Here is a 15,779-nt window from a genome sequence, read left to right as displayed (position 1 = left end):
CAGTACCTACCCATTACATTACCTACCCATTACAGTACCTACCCATTACATTACCTACCCATTACAGTACCTACCCATTACAGTACCTACCCATTACAGTACCTACCCCTTACATTACCTACCCATTACAGTACCTACCCTTTACAGTACCTACCCATTACAGTACCTACCCCTTACATTACCTACCCATTACAGTACCTACCCCTTACATTACCTACCCATTACAGTACCTACCCCTTACATTACCTACCCCTTACAGTACCTACCCCTTACATTACCTACCCATTACATTACCTACCCATTACAGTACCTACCCATTATAGTACCTACCCATTACAGTACCTACCCCTTACAGTACCTATCCCTTACACTACCTACCCATTACAGTACCTACCCATTACATTACCTACCCATTACAGTACCTACCCATTACATTACCTACCCATTACAGTACCTACCCCTTACAGTACCTACCCATTACATTACCTACCCTTTACAGTACCTACCCCTTACAGTACCTACCCCTTACAGTACCTACCCATTACATTACCTACCCATTACATTACCTACCCATTACAGTACCTACCCCTTACATTACCTACCCATTACAGTACCTACCCATTACAGTACCTACCCCTTACATTACCTACCCATTACAGCACCTACCCATTACAGTACCTACCCATTACAGTACCTACCCATTACATTACCTACCCATTATAGTACCTACCCATTACATTACCTACCCATTACATTTCCTACATATTACAGTACCTACCCATTATAGTACCTACCCCTTACATTACCTACCCATTACAGTATCTACCCCTTACATTACCTACCCATTACATTACCTACCCATTACAGTACCTACCCATTACAGTACCTACCTATTATAGTACCTACCCCTTACATTACCTACCCATTACAGTACCTACCCATTACAGTACCTACCCCATACAGTACCTACCCATTACAGTACCTACCCCTTACATTACCTACCCATTACAGTACCTACCCCTTACATTACCTACCCATTATAGTACCTACCCCTTACATTACCTACCCATTACAGTACCTACCCCTTACATTACCTACCCATTACAGTACCTACCCATTACAGTACCTACCCCTTACATTACCTACCCATTATAGTACCTACCCCTTACATTACCTACCCATTACATTACCTACCCATTACAGTACCTACCCCTTACATTACCTACCCATTACATTACCTACCCATTACATTACCTACCCATTACAGTACCTACCCATTACATTACCTACCCATTACAGTACCTACCCCTTACATTACCTACCCATTACATTACCTACCCATTACATTACCTACCCATTACAGTACCTACCCATTACATTACCTACCCATTACAGTACCTACCCATTACAGTACCTACCCATTACAGTACCTACCCCTTACATTACCTACCCATTACATTACCTACCCATTACAGTACCTACCCATTACATTACCTACCCATTACAGTACCTACCCATTACAGTACCTACCCATTATAGTACCTACCCCTTACATTACCTACCCATTACAGCACCTACCCATTACAGTACCTACCCCTTACATTACCTACCCATTACAGTACCTACCCCTTACATTACCTACCCATTACATTACCTACCCATTACATTACCTACCCATTACAGTACCTACCCATTACATTACCTACCCATTACATTACCTACCCATTACAGTACCTACCCATTACAGTACCTACCCATTATAGTACCTACCCCTTACATTACCTACCCATTACAGCACCTACCCATTACAGTACCTACCCATTACAGTACCTACCCATTACAGTACCTACCCCTTACATTACCTACCCATTACAGTACCTACCCATTACATTACCTACCCATTACATTACCTACCCATTACATTACCTACCCATTACAGTACCTACCCCTTACATTACCTACCCATTACAGTACCTACCCCTTACATTACCTACCCATTACAGTACCTACCCATTACATTACCTACCCATTACAGTACCTACCCATTACATTACCTACCCATTACATTACCTATCCATTACATTACCTACCCATTACAGTACCTACCCCTTACATTACCTACCCATTACAGTACCTACCCATTACAGTACCTACCCATTACATTACCTACCCATTACATTACCTACCCATTACAGTACCTACCCATTATAGTACCTACCCCTTACATTACCTACCCATTACAGTACCTACCCCATACAGTACCTACCCATTACAGTACCTACCCCTTACATTACCTACCCATTACAGTACCTACCCCATACAGTACCTACCCATTACAGTACCTACCCTTTACAGTACCTACCCTTTACAGTACCTACCCATTACAGTACCTACCCATTACAGTACCTACCCCTTACATTACCTACCCATTACAGTACCTACCCATTACAGTACCTACCCTTTACAGTACCTACCCATTACAGTACCTACCCCTTACATTACCTACCCATTACAGTACCTACCCCTTACATTACCTACCCATTACAGTACCTACCCCTTACATTACCTACCCATTACAGTACCTACCCCTTTGTTCACAGGTTTTTTGATAAATGAATTCTTTAAAGATTTGTGTTTTGGGTTTTGGTGTTTCCTAAGCATTTTCTCAACTTTTGGTTCAGAAAGTTATTCAAAGTATTTTGTGTTTTTAGTAACACCAGACATATTTTATGGAAGTTCAGCATCAATTAAATGAACTTGAAAGACTCATTACCATGGGATGATCTGTCATATTCAGTTGAATTATGTTCTGCAGTTTTTGAGGATAAGGAGTTTCATTGTGTTTCTATTTTGGAAATAGCAGCCATATTTCATGGCAGACCAAAATTATCTGTACAATCTTTTAGGTCTTGATGCTTTGTTGCTTTCTGTCCAATATGTCAAATTCTGGTCAACTGGTTTTTCTTAGAAGTTTTTAAGCTTTTTCCTTACTTAGTAAGTGGCATCCATATCTGATGGAGAATCAGCTTCATGTGTAGAAATTGAAAAGGCCTTAAATGTTTTTACAAATTAATTTGATTTTGTTCAGCAACTTTGCAAAGTACAAATATGCCTACTTTATCAACACCACCACATATTCTTGATGATCCATGGCTGCAATTCCGTGAGATAGCATGGTGTGCAGAGCTATTTTCCATCATAGCAACACATGGCGTGATGGCAGGTCTTTTTCTTTATCCTCTCCACTTTGAAACATCCAGCTTATCTTTCAAAGAATATGTTTATCTTTTCTTGGAATAATGCACTATGGACTGCACAGCAGCACTCATATCACTAGTTTTGCCAGACAGGTACCAAAGATCAGGTTACTGAAGGTCATTGCTTACTGACACTCGGACAGCACTAGACCAAAGAAAGCAGTACCATGTACATGACATACCGCTGCTCATCCATTTAGTGACCTGCTGCTGACCAATTATCAATAAACAATAATATACAACAGACTGGTCAGCAAATCGTGTTTACAGAGATTATGTACTTGATGAGCTGGAGTGGATTTTGTGCTAAACAAAATTTATATGTCCTGTTACCAAAAACAATAGATCACACAGACCCATTACAAACCTCTTATTAGAGACATCATTACTTTATTGTGCCATTTCATGTTAGGAATACAATATCTGACAACGTCTGATACAGTAGTGGCTAATCAGAGTTCAGTTCGAGACTGTAAAACTGCTCCAGTGGCCTAAATGGTTAGAGTATCCACCTTGGATGTGGAAGGTTGCAGGTTTGAACCCTGGTCGTGTCATACCAAAGATTTATAAAATGGTACTAGCAGCTGCCCTGCTCAGCATTAAGGTTAGTGTAAGGACTGGTCAGCCTGGTGTCAGGACAATGTGACTGGGTGGGACATGATGCTACATGTCTGTGGCATGATGCCCCAGTGTTAGACATCACTATAAACTGCCACACTGCAGACATCGTAGTGATATAGCTGAATCATTGTTAAAGCTACGTTAAAAATCCAAATTCACACACACAAACACACACTTCTGACGACTGTAGTTATTGTAAAAAGATGTTCATAATTTTGGCCATAGGTTCTATAGTATTACCACATTATAACTAGAACTGCATTATAGCAAAGTGTGTTATAATGGGGTGAGCTATAAAAGGAAGCAGAACAAAAAAACTATCAAGACACTGGAACAAATCCTAAGACAAATTAAAACACTTGTAATGGCACTTATAACTATATTCACATGCTGTAACATTCTATGGGAGAAGAAGAAAAAAAAAACACATCTCCCACCCCAAGAAATATAGAAATTAATGTTTAATGTGGCAAGTTGAAAAGCTCCTTTACCCATCACTCCAGGCACCATTCCATTCTGTTCCTCCCCAGGGGTTTCTACAGCGCATCATACGAAGTGATTCCCTGTTGAACAGCGAAAATAATCCCGTCCCTAGCTTGATCTTCTTGACAGCTGTCACACTGTAAGCATGACCTTTGACCAAGCCACAAGGTAACACATCCTCAAGGTCATTAGCTGTTGCCTGGAAATAGTAACCAATGATCAGCAGTTCAACCTGTAAATTTCCGTTGAGGATTAAATTAAATAATCCATACAAATTTAAATTTTAATATACATGTGCTTCTCAAGAAAGTAAGTAGAACTTGATAGCTTTCACACAAGAGGCCAAAGTGGACTTCAGATTGCCCACCTGCCTGACATCTGCCAAACGCAATGAAGTTCACTAAGAAATTTGGGTCATTTGGATGCTTTCTGCAGAACTTTCTTCCAATACTGTTGACTATATATGTCATGAAAACAACTGTTTAAAGGTTTCTCTAATTTTGGTATCTTTATCTATATCTGATGGCATTATTTGCCCAAAACTGAAAGGACTCAATGCCAGAATTTTTGTTGAAAAGTTGATCAAATTCTGTAAAAAAAATTATATAGATAAAAGATGTTGTTACAGTTTTCTACTGTTAGTTATGGTCACTGCATCTGATAGTGAATTGTCCTCATTTGTATAAATTTTAGGGGCCTTCAAACTTGAAAATATCTTGTCAAATTTGGTAATTTTCCACTAGTTTCTTTCAAAGAAATCATTAAAAGGTTTTCCTATTTTTTGTAATAGTGGCTAACTCTCAATTTAGTATGATTTATAAAAAGAAATAAAGTCTATATGCCTGGATACTTATATTAAAGCTGGTGAAATTCTGAAGAGTGGTTTTTAAGAAGAAACAGTTTAAAGGTTGTTCTATTTTTAGTAATGGTAGTCATATTTGATTGTGATTCAGCATCATTTGTATCAATACAAAAGACTGCTATGCCATGGCGTTTTCTGTCAAATTTGTTCAAATGCTATTGTGTAGTTTTTGAGAAGAATACTAAGTCACTTGAAAGTTTTTCTATTTTAGTAATGGCAGCCATGCTTGATGGCAGATCAGTTTTTCTATTTTTAGTAATGGTGGCCATACTTGATGGCAGATCAGTTTTTCTACTTTTAGTAATAGTGGCCATGCTTGATAGCAGATCAGCATCATCTGAATACATTTTAAGCCCTCTGTGTTATGGCACTTTCTGTCAAATTTGATCAAATTCTGGTGAGTGGTTTTCGAGAATTTGTAATTTAAAGTTTATATTTTTAGTAATGGTAGAAATATCTGTGGGTCCACTGGTTTTGTCTGCAAAAACGGGAAAATCCTTGATGCCAGGATGCTGTCTGCAAAGTTAGGCTGAAACTGGTTCACTGATCTCTAAGAATTTGAACCAGCAGTTTTTAAAGGACACAAAACAGACAACACATGATGGAAATGGGGTTATCCCATCTACCTACCTGGCCTTACACGGCCTTATGGTCAACTGAGCTAAAAGGAATGAACCTTTAAAATCTCTCACCATGATAACACTGTACAGGGAAGTCATAAAAGTGCATTGTTGTATAGATTAAGTCATCCTGTCCTGAGATACCCTTAAAACTTTCAAAACTTTCAACTCTAAATGCAATTGCAATAATACAGTTATATGTACAGGCATTATTTATATCTATATTGTGTTTAAATTTTGTCCAAGAATTCGTACACAACATATTACACTACTAACTTTTGTCCATGACTGTAGATTATACTTAAAAATAATGATCATTTATAAATACGATGTCTCCTTGGATTTGAGTTCAGGACATTGGCTTTTCCCTTGGAAATTCTATGGTGTACCTGATTTTTGTCAGTATGTTGGTTAAATTTAAGCAAACAGACCTGACCTACTTTAAGAGTTGAATGGAAATTTACCTTAGAAATTACTCAAGTCCAGGTCATTTTATTGTGTCTGAGATTTTTATATAAGGTTCTTAAGTTAACAAATTATTAATTTCTAATCTATCTCTGTGCTCTTAAATTCAAACTTGCACTTGTTCCAGCTATGTCTTTACTTATTCCACTGAGGAGATTTATGTGTCCGATTAAATCAATCTTATTTATGTCTCATCATTTCTCTTACCTTGGAATTGAATCAAAAGAGTTCTTAGTTTAAAAATTTAAAGGGAATGTTGTAGCTGTGATTTTCTTGACTGATGTTCTAGGTATGTTGCAAAGAGAATGCACTGGTTCACACCTGTTTTGAATGAAAAAATATCTCTTGTAGGTTATCTGCTTTGAATATGAATCAATCTGGTCCCAGTCTGCTTTGGAATAGATCTAGCATTTTCATATCATTTTTACACATAACGATCCTTACTGTCTACTTTGTCATAACCAATGCATTGCCATTGGAACCAGCAATACTAACTTATGCCTTTACCATGGATGGATCTTTTACCAAAACTAGGTCAATGATGTTACTGTATATTGATGGTTCATTGTGCATTTGCGATGGCCTGTGATAAACTATGAGGTTACTTAGGTCTTGTCAGAACTGCCCTGTCCAGTCCTACTGTTAGGATTACTGTTATGATTTTGCAGTCTATATCGGGGGTAGTTAAAGTAGAATGCTAGAAATCAACATCAGGTAAAATACACTGGAACATCAGATAAAATACAGTGCAAGAAGTCAATATCAGATCAGTTAAAATTCACTGCCAGAATGATATATTTACTTCTGTTACAGTTCAGTGACATTTGTAATGACCTGTCAAGTTTATTCAAGTCATCCATTATTCTGTAGGACATGTAAAGGAATCCTATGCACAAGTCCTTATTATTTCTATAGGACATGTAAAATAATCCTATGCACAAGTCCTTGTTATTTCTATAGGACATGTACAATAATCCTATGCACAAGTCCTTGTTATTTCTATAGGACATGTAAAATAATCCTATGCACAAGTCCTTATTATTTCTATAGGACATGTACAATAATCCTATGCACAAGTCCTTGTTATTTCTATAGGACATGTACAATAATCCTATGCACAAGTCCTTATTATTTCTATAGGACATGTAAAATAATCCTATGCACAAGTCCTTATTATTTATATTGGACATGTGAAAGAATCCTGAGTACACAGAAAATATTTGCTTGAAGTGAGTGAATAATGGATATATTTCATCAAGTGAGTGAAAATTCAGTACGTTCATGAGTGGCAAAGTCAGGAGTGAAAATACTTAATTTTTTCAGCCACAAGATTCTGCAATTTGCAGTCTGTAACATGCTAAGTTTTTTTATCAGCCATGGAGTTTTATGTAAATACATCACCTCCTCTAACATTTCCATCATTCCTATTCAAGTCTCCTTGCATTTCCATCATTCCTTTAATGCCTCCTCTAGCATTTCCACCATTTGTATTGATAACTCCTCTACTAGCATTTCCATCCTTCATAATGGTTAAAACATTATCTGGAAACACTTTGATTATTTGCATGTTTCTGCCTGGATTTATCCCATTTCACCCATGATATGGTTTCACTGATAAGACTTGGTTTGATGTAACTGATAGACTCAAATTCTAATTTATGTTCTACAGAAAAAGTCAAAATAGGTTTTCCACCAAGTGGCAGAAATGTACTTTTTGGGGGGGCTAAAACTAGTTTTAATTATGTAATACTTACCCATAGCTATTGTTTAGCTTTCTTGGCATGTATGGAACTGGCATCTCTGCCCAAAAATTTGCTCTGGCAGAGTGATCACTTGAGGTGAGCCAAGCATCAAGGTGGAGAATGTGTGGGCTGTTGTGGAGGAGGGTTCCCTGGTGTTGCGACAGAAGATCCATCCTATGAGGAAGAGACTCAGGTTGAGCAATCAACAGGTCTAGAAGATCATTGAACCATGAGCGCTGAGACCACTGAGGGGCTATCAGAATGATCTGAGCAGTGAAAGTTCTGACTTTTTGCAGAACTGAGGAATCAGCTGGAAGGGTGGGAAGGTGTAAGGAATCAGCTGATCCCACTGGAGACTGAAATCATCCACTGCCCATGCCCCTTGATCCAGGACAGGAGAAACGTAAAATGGAGCCTAATTACAAACAGATCCACTAGGGGACTTCCCCACAATGAGAAAAGGGACTCTGTAACAGAGTCCATTATGTAAGTGTGGCTCTTCCAGTTCTGGAAAGACTCTCCACCAAAACATTCTTCTGGTCCGGAATATGCCAAACTCTGAGTTTTATGTTCTCTGAGGTAGCCCAGAGCAGGAGGTTCCAGACTTCCACACGAAGAGAAGGGGCATGTGTGCCTCTTTCACCTCTCAGATAAGGTATGTATTGTCAGAGGAAACCATTACACACTGACCCCTTATTCTGTTGATGCACCCTTGCAATTCTAGGTATACAGCCTTCATTTCTAGGTTATTAATATGGAAGGAAAATTCGGACAGGGTCCAAAGGCCCTGTAGAATTATGCCCTTCGGTTCTAAATGAGCATCCCAATCAGAATCTGATTTGTCAGTGAAAGGAAGAGATCAGGTGCATGTATGGAGACTCTGATCATGAATCTGTCTCAATTCATCCACCACTGCAAATGGTGATGAAATGCTGGTCCTAGAATGGTTAGGGTTGATAGAGAATCTTTGTAAGGTTTCCACATTGCAAGTAGGAGGAATCGTTCACATACTAGAGAATTGGCATTCCCCATAACCGGAGGTATCCTGCTACTATTCCCATAACTTGGGTGAAAACTCTGGGTGCAGAAGAAATTCCGAAAGGTAGGACCCAGAACTGAAAAACTTCCTGGTCTAAACAAAACCAGAGATATTTGCGGTGAGGAAGGAAAATGGGGATGTGTAGCTGGGCATCCTAAAGGTTCATGGAGACTGCCCAACTGGATTGAGGAATTGGTCTCCATCTTGAAAGGTTCTTCCAGAAGTAACCAGTTTAATGGGAGAGGTTGATTATAATGTGAAACTTTCCACTTTTCTTGGTGACCAGGAAGATATGGGAATAGAAGGTAGGTGAATGATTGTTCAGGAACCTCTCGACTGCTCCTTTCCTCCCCCAGTTTCACCAGATTGGACTGGTGAAGAAAGATGGAGGTCCTTGAAAGAGGAGGTATTTTGCAAAACTGGAGTTGGTACCCCTTGTTTCCTATTGAAAGGACCAAGCCATCATCTGTGATGCTTGACCAAGATGGAGAAGGAGGTCCATCTTGAGGTTGCATATTGGACTGAGACTGAGTCTATTTGAAGAACTTGGCAGAGGGCCCTTGATGGTGATTCACACTGACATGCTTCTTGGTCAACTATGATGGGCCTGGAGTGGATGTGAAGGATCTATGTTGATGATCCAACAAGTCTTGTGATGTCAGAGTAGGAATGAAGCCTCCAAACAGACTCTCAGCTTCAAGTAAAGCAGCACTAAGGTGGTCTTTACTATGACTGAGTAGTACCTTTGACAAGTCCAAACCAATGTCACTGTGGATGTGAAAAAGTTCATGCCGAGTTATCTTGGCCAGCTTCCAGCATGTGTTGAAGGTCTTATGTAACATATTTAGGCTCGAAGAAACAGTAACAAAAGAAAAAGAGAAAACAACAAGCTCTGAAAACTTTAACAAATAATTTATTTCCCTGGAAAAACACTGTAAAAATGGAAAAATAAGATCTTATGGTTTTAAGAATCACATCCAAAAATAATCCAAGAATAATCCATGAATAAAATTTTAGAAGTCCTAATAATGAAATGTTCTAACGAATTCAAGTTTGAGTCCAGATGAAGAATCCAAAATGGAAGGCGATGACGTATACTGTAGTCAGTATGATGTTGTATCATCTACAGTTATTTTTTATTCCACAGTCAATAATATTCTGGTGTTTGAATTTCAGAATAAAATTTAAATAAATGTCTTTGTCCAACAATTCTGTATGAGCACTCAAATATTTCCAGGAAAAAGAATTAATCGTTTTGAATACCAAATAATTCAAATAAAAATTTAAATGTTATTCCCAAACTGGTCACAAACACACACTTTCCAGTGTAAAGAAAAAGCCCCAACTGAGAAATATCTCTATAAACAAAGATTATACAGTAACTTGAAACACAAAACAGATTCCCGGATGAGGGTCAACTCTCCAGAATTTTCGAGAAGTATTTACGACAATAAACATGCAGTCCCAGCATGACCTTGACAAAAACGAATCATTTTACTCTAAGAATACGAAAAAAATAAAACGTTGTTTACTTGTGTCAGTGATTTCTGAATTATGGTCAGGAAGTAGGTCAGCATAAGATACAAAGTTTGGTTTTTACAATTAGAGTCAGGTCAAACTGAATTTTCTGGAAAGTATCAAATTCCTAGAAAACAAAATTACATTATTTTGACATGTAATGAAATTTAAAAAAAAAAAAAAAAAAATTAAAAGTAAACAAAATTAAATTAAATCAAATATACATAACAAAAGGCAGCTATGTTCAAGAGGCTTCTCTTAACATACTAAAAGAAGGTATTGAGAAGAGGTTGGCATGTAAAGCAATGATGATGAGCAGTCGGACTTCTTGTTCCACAGCTTCAATGTCTTTTACAGGTAAGGATGCCAAACCATGCTAAAGGAGATAATCTGGATAACATTTTGGGAGAACATGTCCCAACAAACATTCCTACCAAGTTTGATCAAAACTGACTCCTCCATTCTAAACAAGAAGTAAAAAAAAAAAATAGCTTTTCCATCAAGCTGATAAGAAAGACACACCATTGCTTGGGGACCTACCCTAGACAAACAACTGACACACAATTACTTGGGGACCTACCCTAGACAAACAATCGACACACCCTTGCTTGGGGACCCACCCTAGACAAACAACTGACACACCATTGCTTGGGGACCTACCCTAGACAAACAACTAACACACCATTGCTTGGGGACCTACCCTAGACAAACAAATGACACACCATTGCTTGCAGACCTACCCTAGACAAACAACTGACACACCATTCCTTGGGGACCTACCCTATACAAACAATTGACACACCATTGCTTGGGGACCTACAATAGACAAATAAATGATACACCATTGCTTGGGGACCTACCCAGGACAAACCATTGACACACCATTGCTTAGGGACCTACCCTAGACAAACAATTGACACATCATTGCTTGGGGACCTAACCTTAACAAACAACTGATAGAGGACAAACAATTGACACATCATTGCTTGGGAACCTAACCTTAACAAACAACTGATAGAGCATTTCCTAACAAACACTCCTAATCAAACCTGTTAAAAATTTACTCATTCTGGTGGCTGAAGAATCAGACCTCTGCTCAGGAGTCACCCTGGACACAATTTTCAAAGAACATGTACCATCAAATATTCCTACCAAGTTGGATAAAACTCTTTGAGTCATATTGGGGAGGAAGTTTAAAATATGTTTTCCATTTAGCTGCTATACCATAACTAGGTAACAATTTTCGTAGAGTATGTCCTAAGGAACATTCCCACCAGGAATTATTCCAGCAGTATTTTAGAATAAGTTTAAATTGGCAATATTGATGGATGACAAATAAAACATGCCAGGTGCATGGCCAAACCATAAACGTACTTATTCTTATGGCCAGGCGAGTTAAAAATAAAGTAAAATATAAAAATTTAAATCTATAAAACTGTAACTCACTGCTATGGAGGCACTGATGAGAGACCTATAAAAAATGTAAGTGCAACTCACTGCTATAAAGGCACTGATGAGAGACCTTAAAAAATATAAGTACAACTCACTGCTATAAAGGCACTGATGAGAGACCTATACAAAAAGGTAAGTGCAACTCACTGCTATTGAGGCACTGATGAGAGGCCTATACAAAAAGGTAAGTGCAACTCACTGCTATTGAGGCACTGATGAGAGACCTATAAAAATAATGTAAGTGCAACTCACTGCTATAGAAACACTGATGAGAGACCTATACAAAAAGGTAAGTGCAACTCACTGTTATTGAGGCACTGATGAGAGACCTTAAGTGCAACTTACTGCTATAGAGACACTGATGAGAGTCCTTTAAAAAAATGTAAGTGCAACTAACTCACTGCTATTGAGGCACTGATGAGAGACCTTCAAAAACATGTAAGTGCAACTCACTGCTATTGAGGCACTGATGAGAGACCTTTTAAAAATTTAAGTGCAACTCACTGCTATTGAGGCACTGATGAGAGACCTCTAAAAAAATGTAAGTGCAACTCACTGCTATTTGAGGCAATGATGAGAGACCTTAAAAAATTTAAGTGCAACTCACTGCTATTTGAGGCAATGATGAGAGACCTTAAAAAAATTTAAGTGCAACTCACTGCTATTGAGGCAATGATGAGAGACCTTAAAAAATGTAAGTGCAACTCACTGCTATAGAAGCACTGATGAGTGACCTATTTTCTGAAGAATGTTTCAGTATTCTGAACAGGTCTGTACGCTGTTCTTCTGTCTTCCACTCATCCATTGACACTCTCTCCCCCACCCCTCCTGTCATGTCCACCAGGGCATCCTTGGCATTTCCTGCAGTAAGGGACTCATAATCTCCAAATAATCTGAAAAAGTAAAAGACCCACTGAAAATGTTAATACTACTTAATAGCATTTACTACAAAACCTACTTTCATTTGCATACTATTTATTGTCTGTGGAAAAAGTGAGGGCAATCTACACAATTAAGCAGACACAAATTTGCACTTTTAAATACTTGCAAATATGCATGCTTGAGCTGCAGCTGAAAATCAACTTGTTTTTTATGGTATTCTGAGTAACACTTAGTTGGGAGTATATCTTCAGACACAGTCTAATGGTAACAGACTCAATATCACTCGATACCCAACTGCACCAACCCAGTCTGGCTGATGCAGTGCTTTCTTGGCAAAGGCACTGAGTGTCCCCTTTCCTTGGCATCATAGGGCCAATTATGTGTTAAAAGTTCTATTCAAAACAACCAGTCTAGTTTAAGACATTAGCATATAAAGGTTCTATCTTTGGATATCTTTATCTTCTGAGAATTAATTCATCAATTTGAAGAAGGAATTAAGAAAACTGTGCATCATTCATTCTTTCCTTTCCACTGGATTAAATATCTGGTGGGAGAATTGTTTAAGGTTAAAGTCTTTCTTCTGTATACTAATATCTAATGAGGCATGAGAATCATTGTATACTAATATCTAATGAGGCATGAGAATCATTGTATACTAATATCCAATGAGGCATGAGAATCATTGTATATTAATATCTAATGAGGCACAAGAATCACTGTATACTAATATCTAATGAGGCATGAGAATCATTGTATACTAATAATCTAATGAGATAAGAGAATCATTGTATACTAATATCTAATGAGATATGAGAATCACTGTATACTAATATCTAACGAGGCATGAGAATCACTGTATACTAATATCTAATGAGGCATGAGAATCATTGTATACTAATATCTAATGAGGCATGAGAATCATTGTATATTATATCTAATGAGGCATGAGAATCATTGTATACTAATATCTAATGAGGCATGAGAATCATTGTATACTAATATCTAATGAGGCATGAGAATCATTGTATACTAATATCTAATGAGGATGAGAATCACTGTATGCTAATATCTAATGAGGATGAGAATCACTGTATGCTAATATCTAATGAGGATGAGAATCATTGTATACTAATATCTAATGAGGATGAGAATCACTGTATGCTAATATCTAATGAGGATGAGAATCATTGTATACTAATATCTAATGAGGATGAGAATCACTGTATACTAATATCTAATGAGGCATGAGAATCACTGTATACTAATATCTAATGAGGCATGAGAATCACTGTATGCTAATATCTAATGAGGCATGAGAATCACTGTATACTAATATCTAATGAGGCATGAGAATCACTGTATACTAATATCTAATGAGGCATGAGAATCACTGTATGCTAATATCTAATGAGGCATGAGAATCACTGTATACTAATATCTAATGAGACATGAGAATCACTGTATACTAATATCTAATGAGGATGAAAATCACTGTATACTAATATCTAATGAGGCATGAGAATCACTGTATACTAATATCTAATGAGGCATGAGAATCACTGTATGCTAATATCTAATGAGGCATGAGAATCACTGTATACTAATATCTAATGAGGCATGAGAATCATTGTATACTAATATCTAACGAGGCATGAGAATCACTGTATACTAATATCTAATGAGGCATGAAACAATCTTCATAGAAAGTTTACTAAACGTAATTAGTTATATACATATACTGCACACTTAAAAAATCTTACTTCAATAGAACAAATACTGCCTTTTGATTGGTCAACAAATACTGCCTTTTGATTGGTCAACAAATACTGCCTTTTGATTGGTCAGCATATTATTTTTACTGTGATTTAGACTCAACTGAAGTTCTAGGACACTAAGGCAGGCGTGTATAAGCAAGTGTTTACTAGTCCATTCCAAGCAAGCTCTCTCTCTCTCTCTCTCTCTCACACACACACACATAAATGGTACCTATTTCATCACCACAATGCTCAAGAATAAAAGAAAAGTGCCATGGCATGACATTAAAAGCATGACTTCTGAGTTCGCAATGAATAACAACAGGCTGCATCTCACTCTTCTACTAGAACAAATATTGACTGTAAGTCTTGCAGTGACCAACTGCTATGAAAGGCTGTCTTTCGCTTTACTACTATAATAAATATCTGCCAGAAATCATGTAGCAATTAACTACTTTGAAAGGATGACTCTTAGTTTTCCACTAGAACAAATCTCTACTGGAAGTCTTACTTAGCATAGGCCTTTTCCAGAAGTGCTGACCAGAATTCATTCCTGGTTTTGGAATGCATGTAAATCAGACGGCCATTTCTGGTAGGCAGACAGTCATCAATGACAACATCTATCCAAGTTCCACAGCGCCAAAATTTGAAGTGAAATATCCCGGCATACTTGCTTTTATCACTCCATTCCTGCTCCTCATAATCTGGTATAATCTGATGGAGAAATTTTTTATAAATCATGTGGCAAACTAAATCAAAATATTAAAATACAGAGATTATACAATTTGTAAAGTTCAATGTTTGCACCCCATCATCATAAACCCATATATGATTAATTCTGTTACCACTCAATTCAACAAAATCAATCACACATTGATATCTGATAATGAATTTCCCCTTACTTAGGAAAGAATTTTTAACCCAAAAGAAAATTCAGGCAACAAAGGACAGGAAGGATTTTGTTTGTATCTTAGTTCAAGTTCTTTCCAAAGCACTCCAGCCAATGTATGAACATCAAAAAGCAAATATACATCACTCTAATGTAAAGCACATATACAGCACTCCAGACAATGCATGAACTTCA

General features: G+C 37.5%; 1 protein-coding gene across 1 annotated transcript in view; it reads right to left on the bottom strand.

The window, feature by feature from the left end:
• The window catches only part of LOC149798694 (calpain-5-like), a 61,474-nt gene extending 46,069 nt beyond the window's left edge, over nt 1-15,405 (bottom strand). The window contains exons 1-3 of the mRNA XM_089957534.1: nt 15,207-15,405; nt 12,769-12,952; nt 4,370-4,560 (exon numbers count right to left, since the gene is read on the bottom strand). Of these exons, the coding sequence (XP_089813660.1) occupies nt 4,370-4,560; nt 12,769-12,952; nt 15,207-15,265 (434 nt within the window). The 5' untranslated portion in view covers nt 15,266-15,405. The remainder of the gene's footprint in view (nt 1-4,369; nt 4,561-12,768; nt 12,953-15,206) is intronic.
• Nucleotides 15,406-15,779: the final 374 nt, after the last annotated feature.

This window comes from Sinohyriopsis cumingii, chromosome 5, assembly GCF_028554795.1.
Source record: "Sinohyriopsis cumingii isolate HCF-2022 chromosome 5, ASM2855479v2, whole genome shotgun sequence".
Classification (NCBI taxonomy): Eukaryota; Metazoa; Mollusca; class Bivalvia; order Unionida; family Unionidae; genus Sinohyriopsis; species Sinohyriopsis cumingii.
The sequence above is the reverse complement of the archived record's forward strand: the minus strand, read 5'-3'. Positions and strand labels throughout refer to the sequence as shown.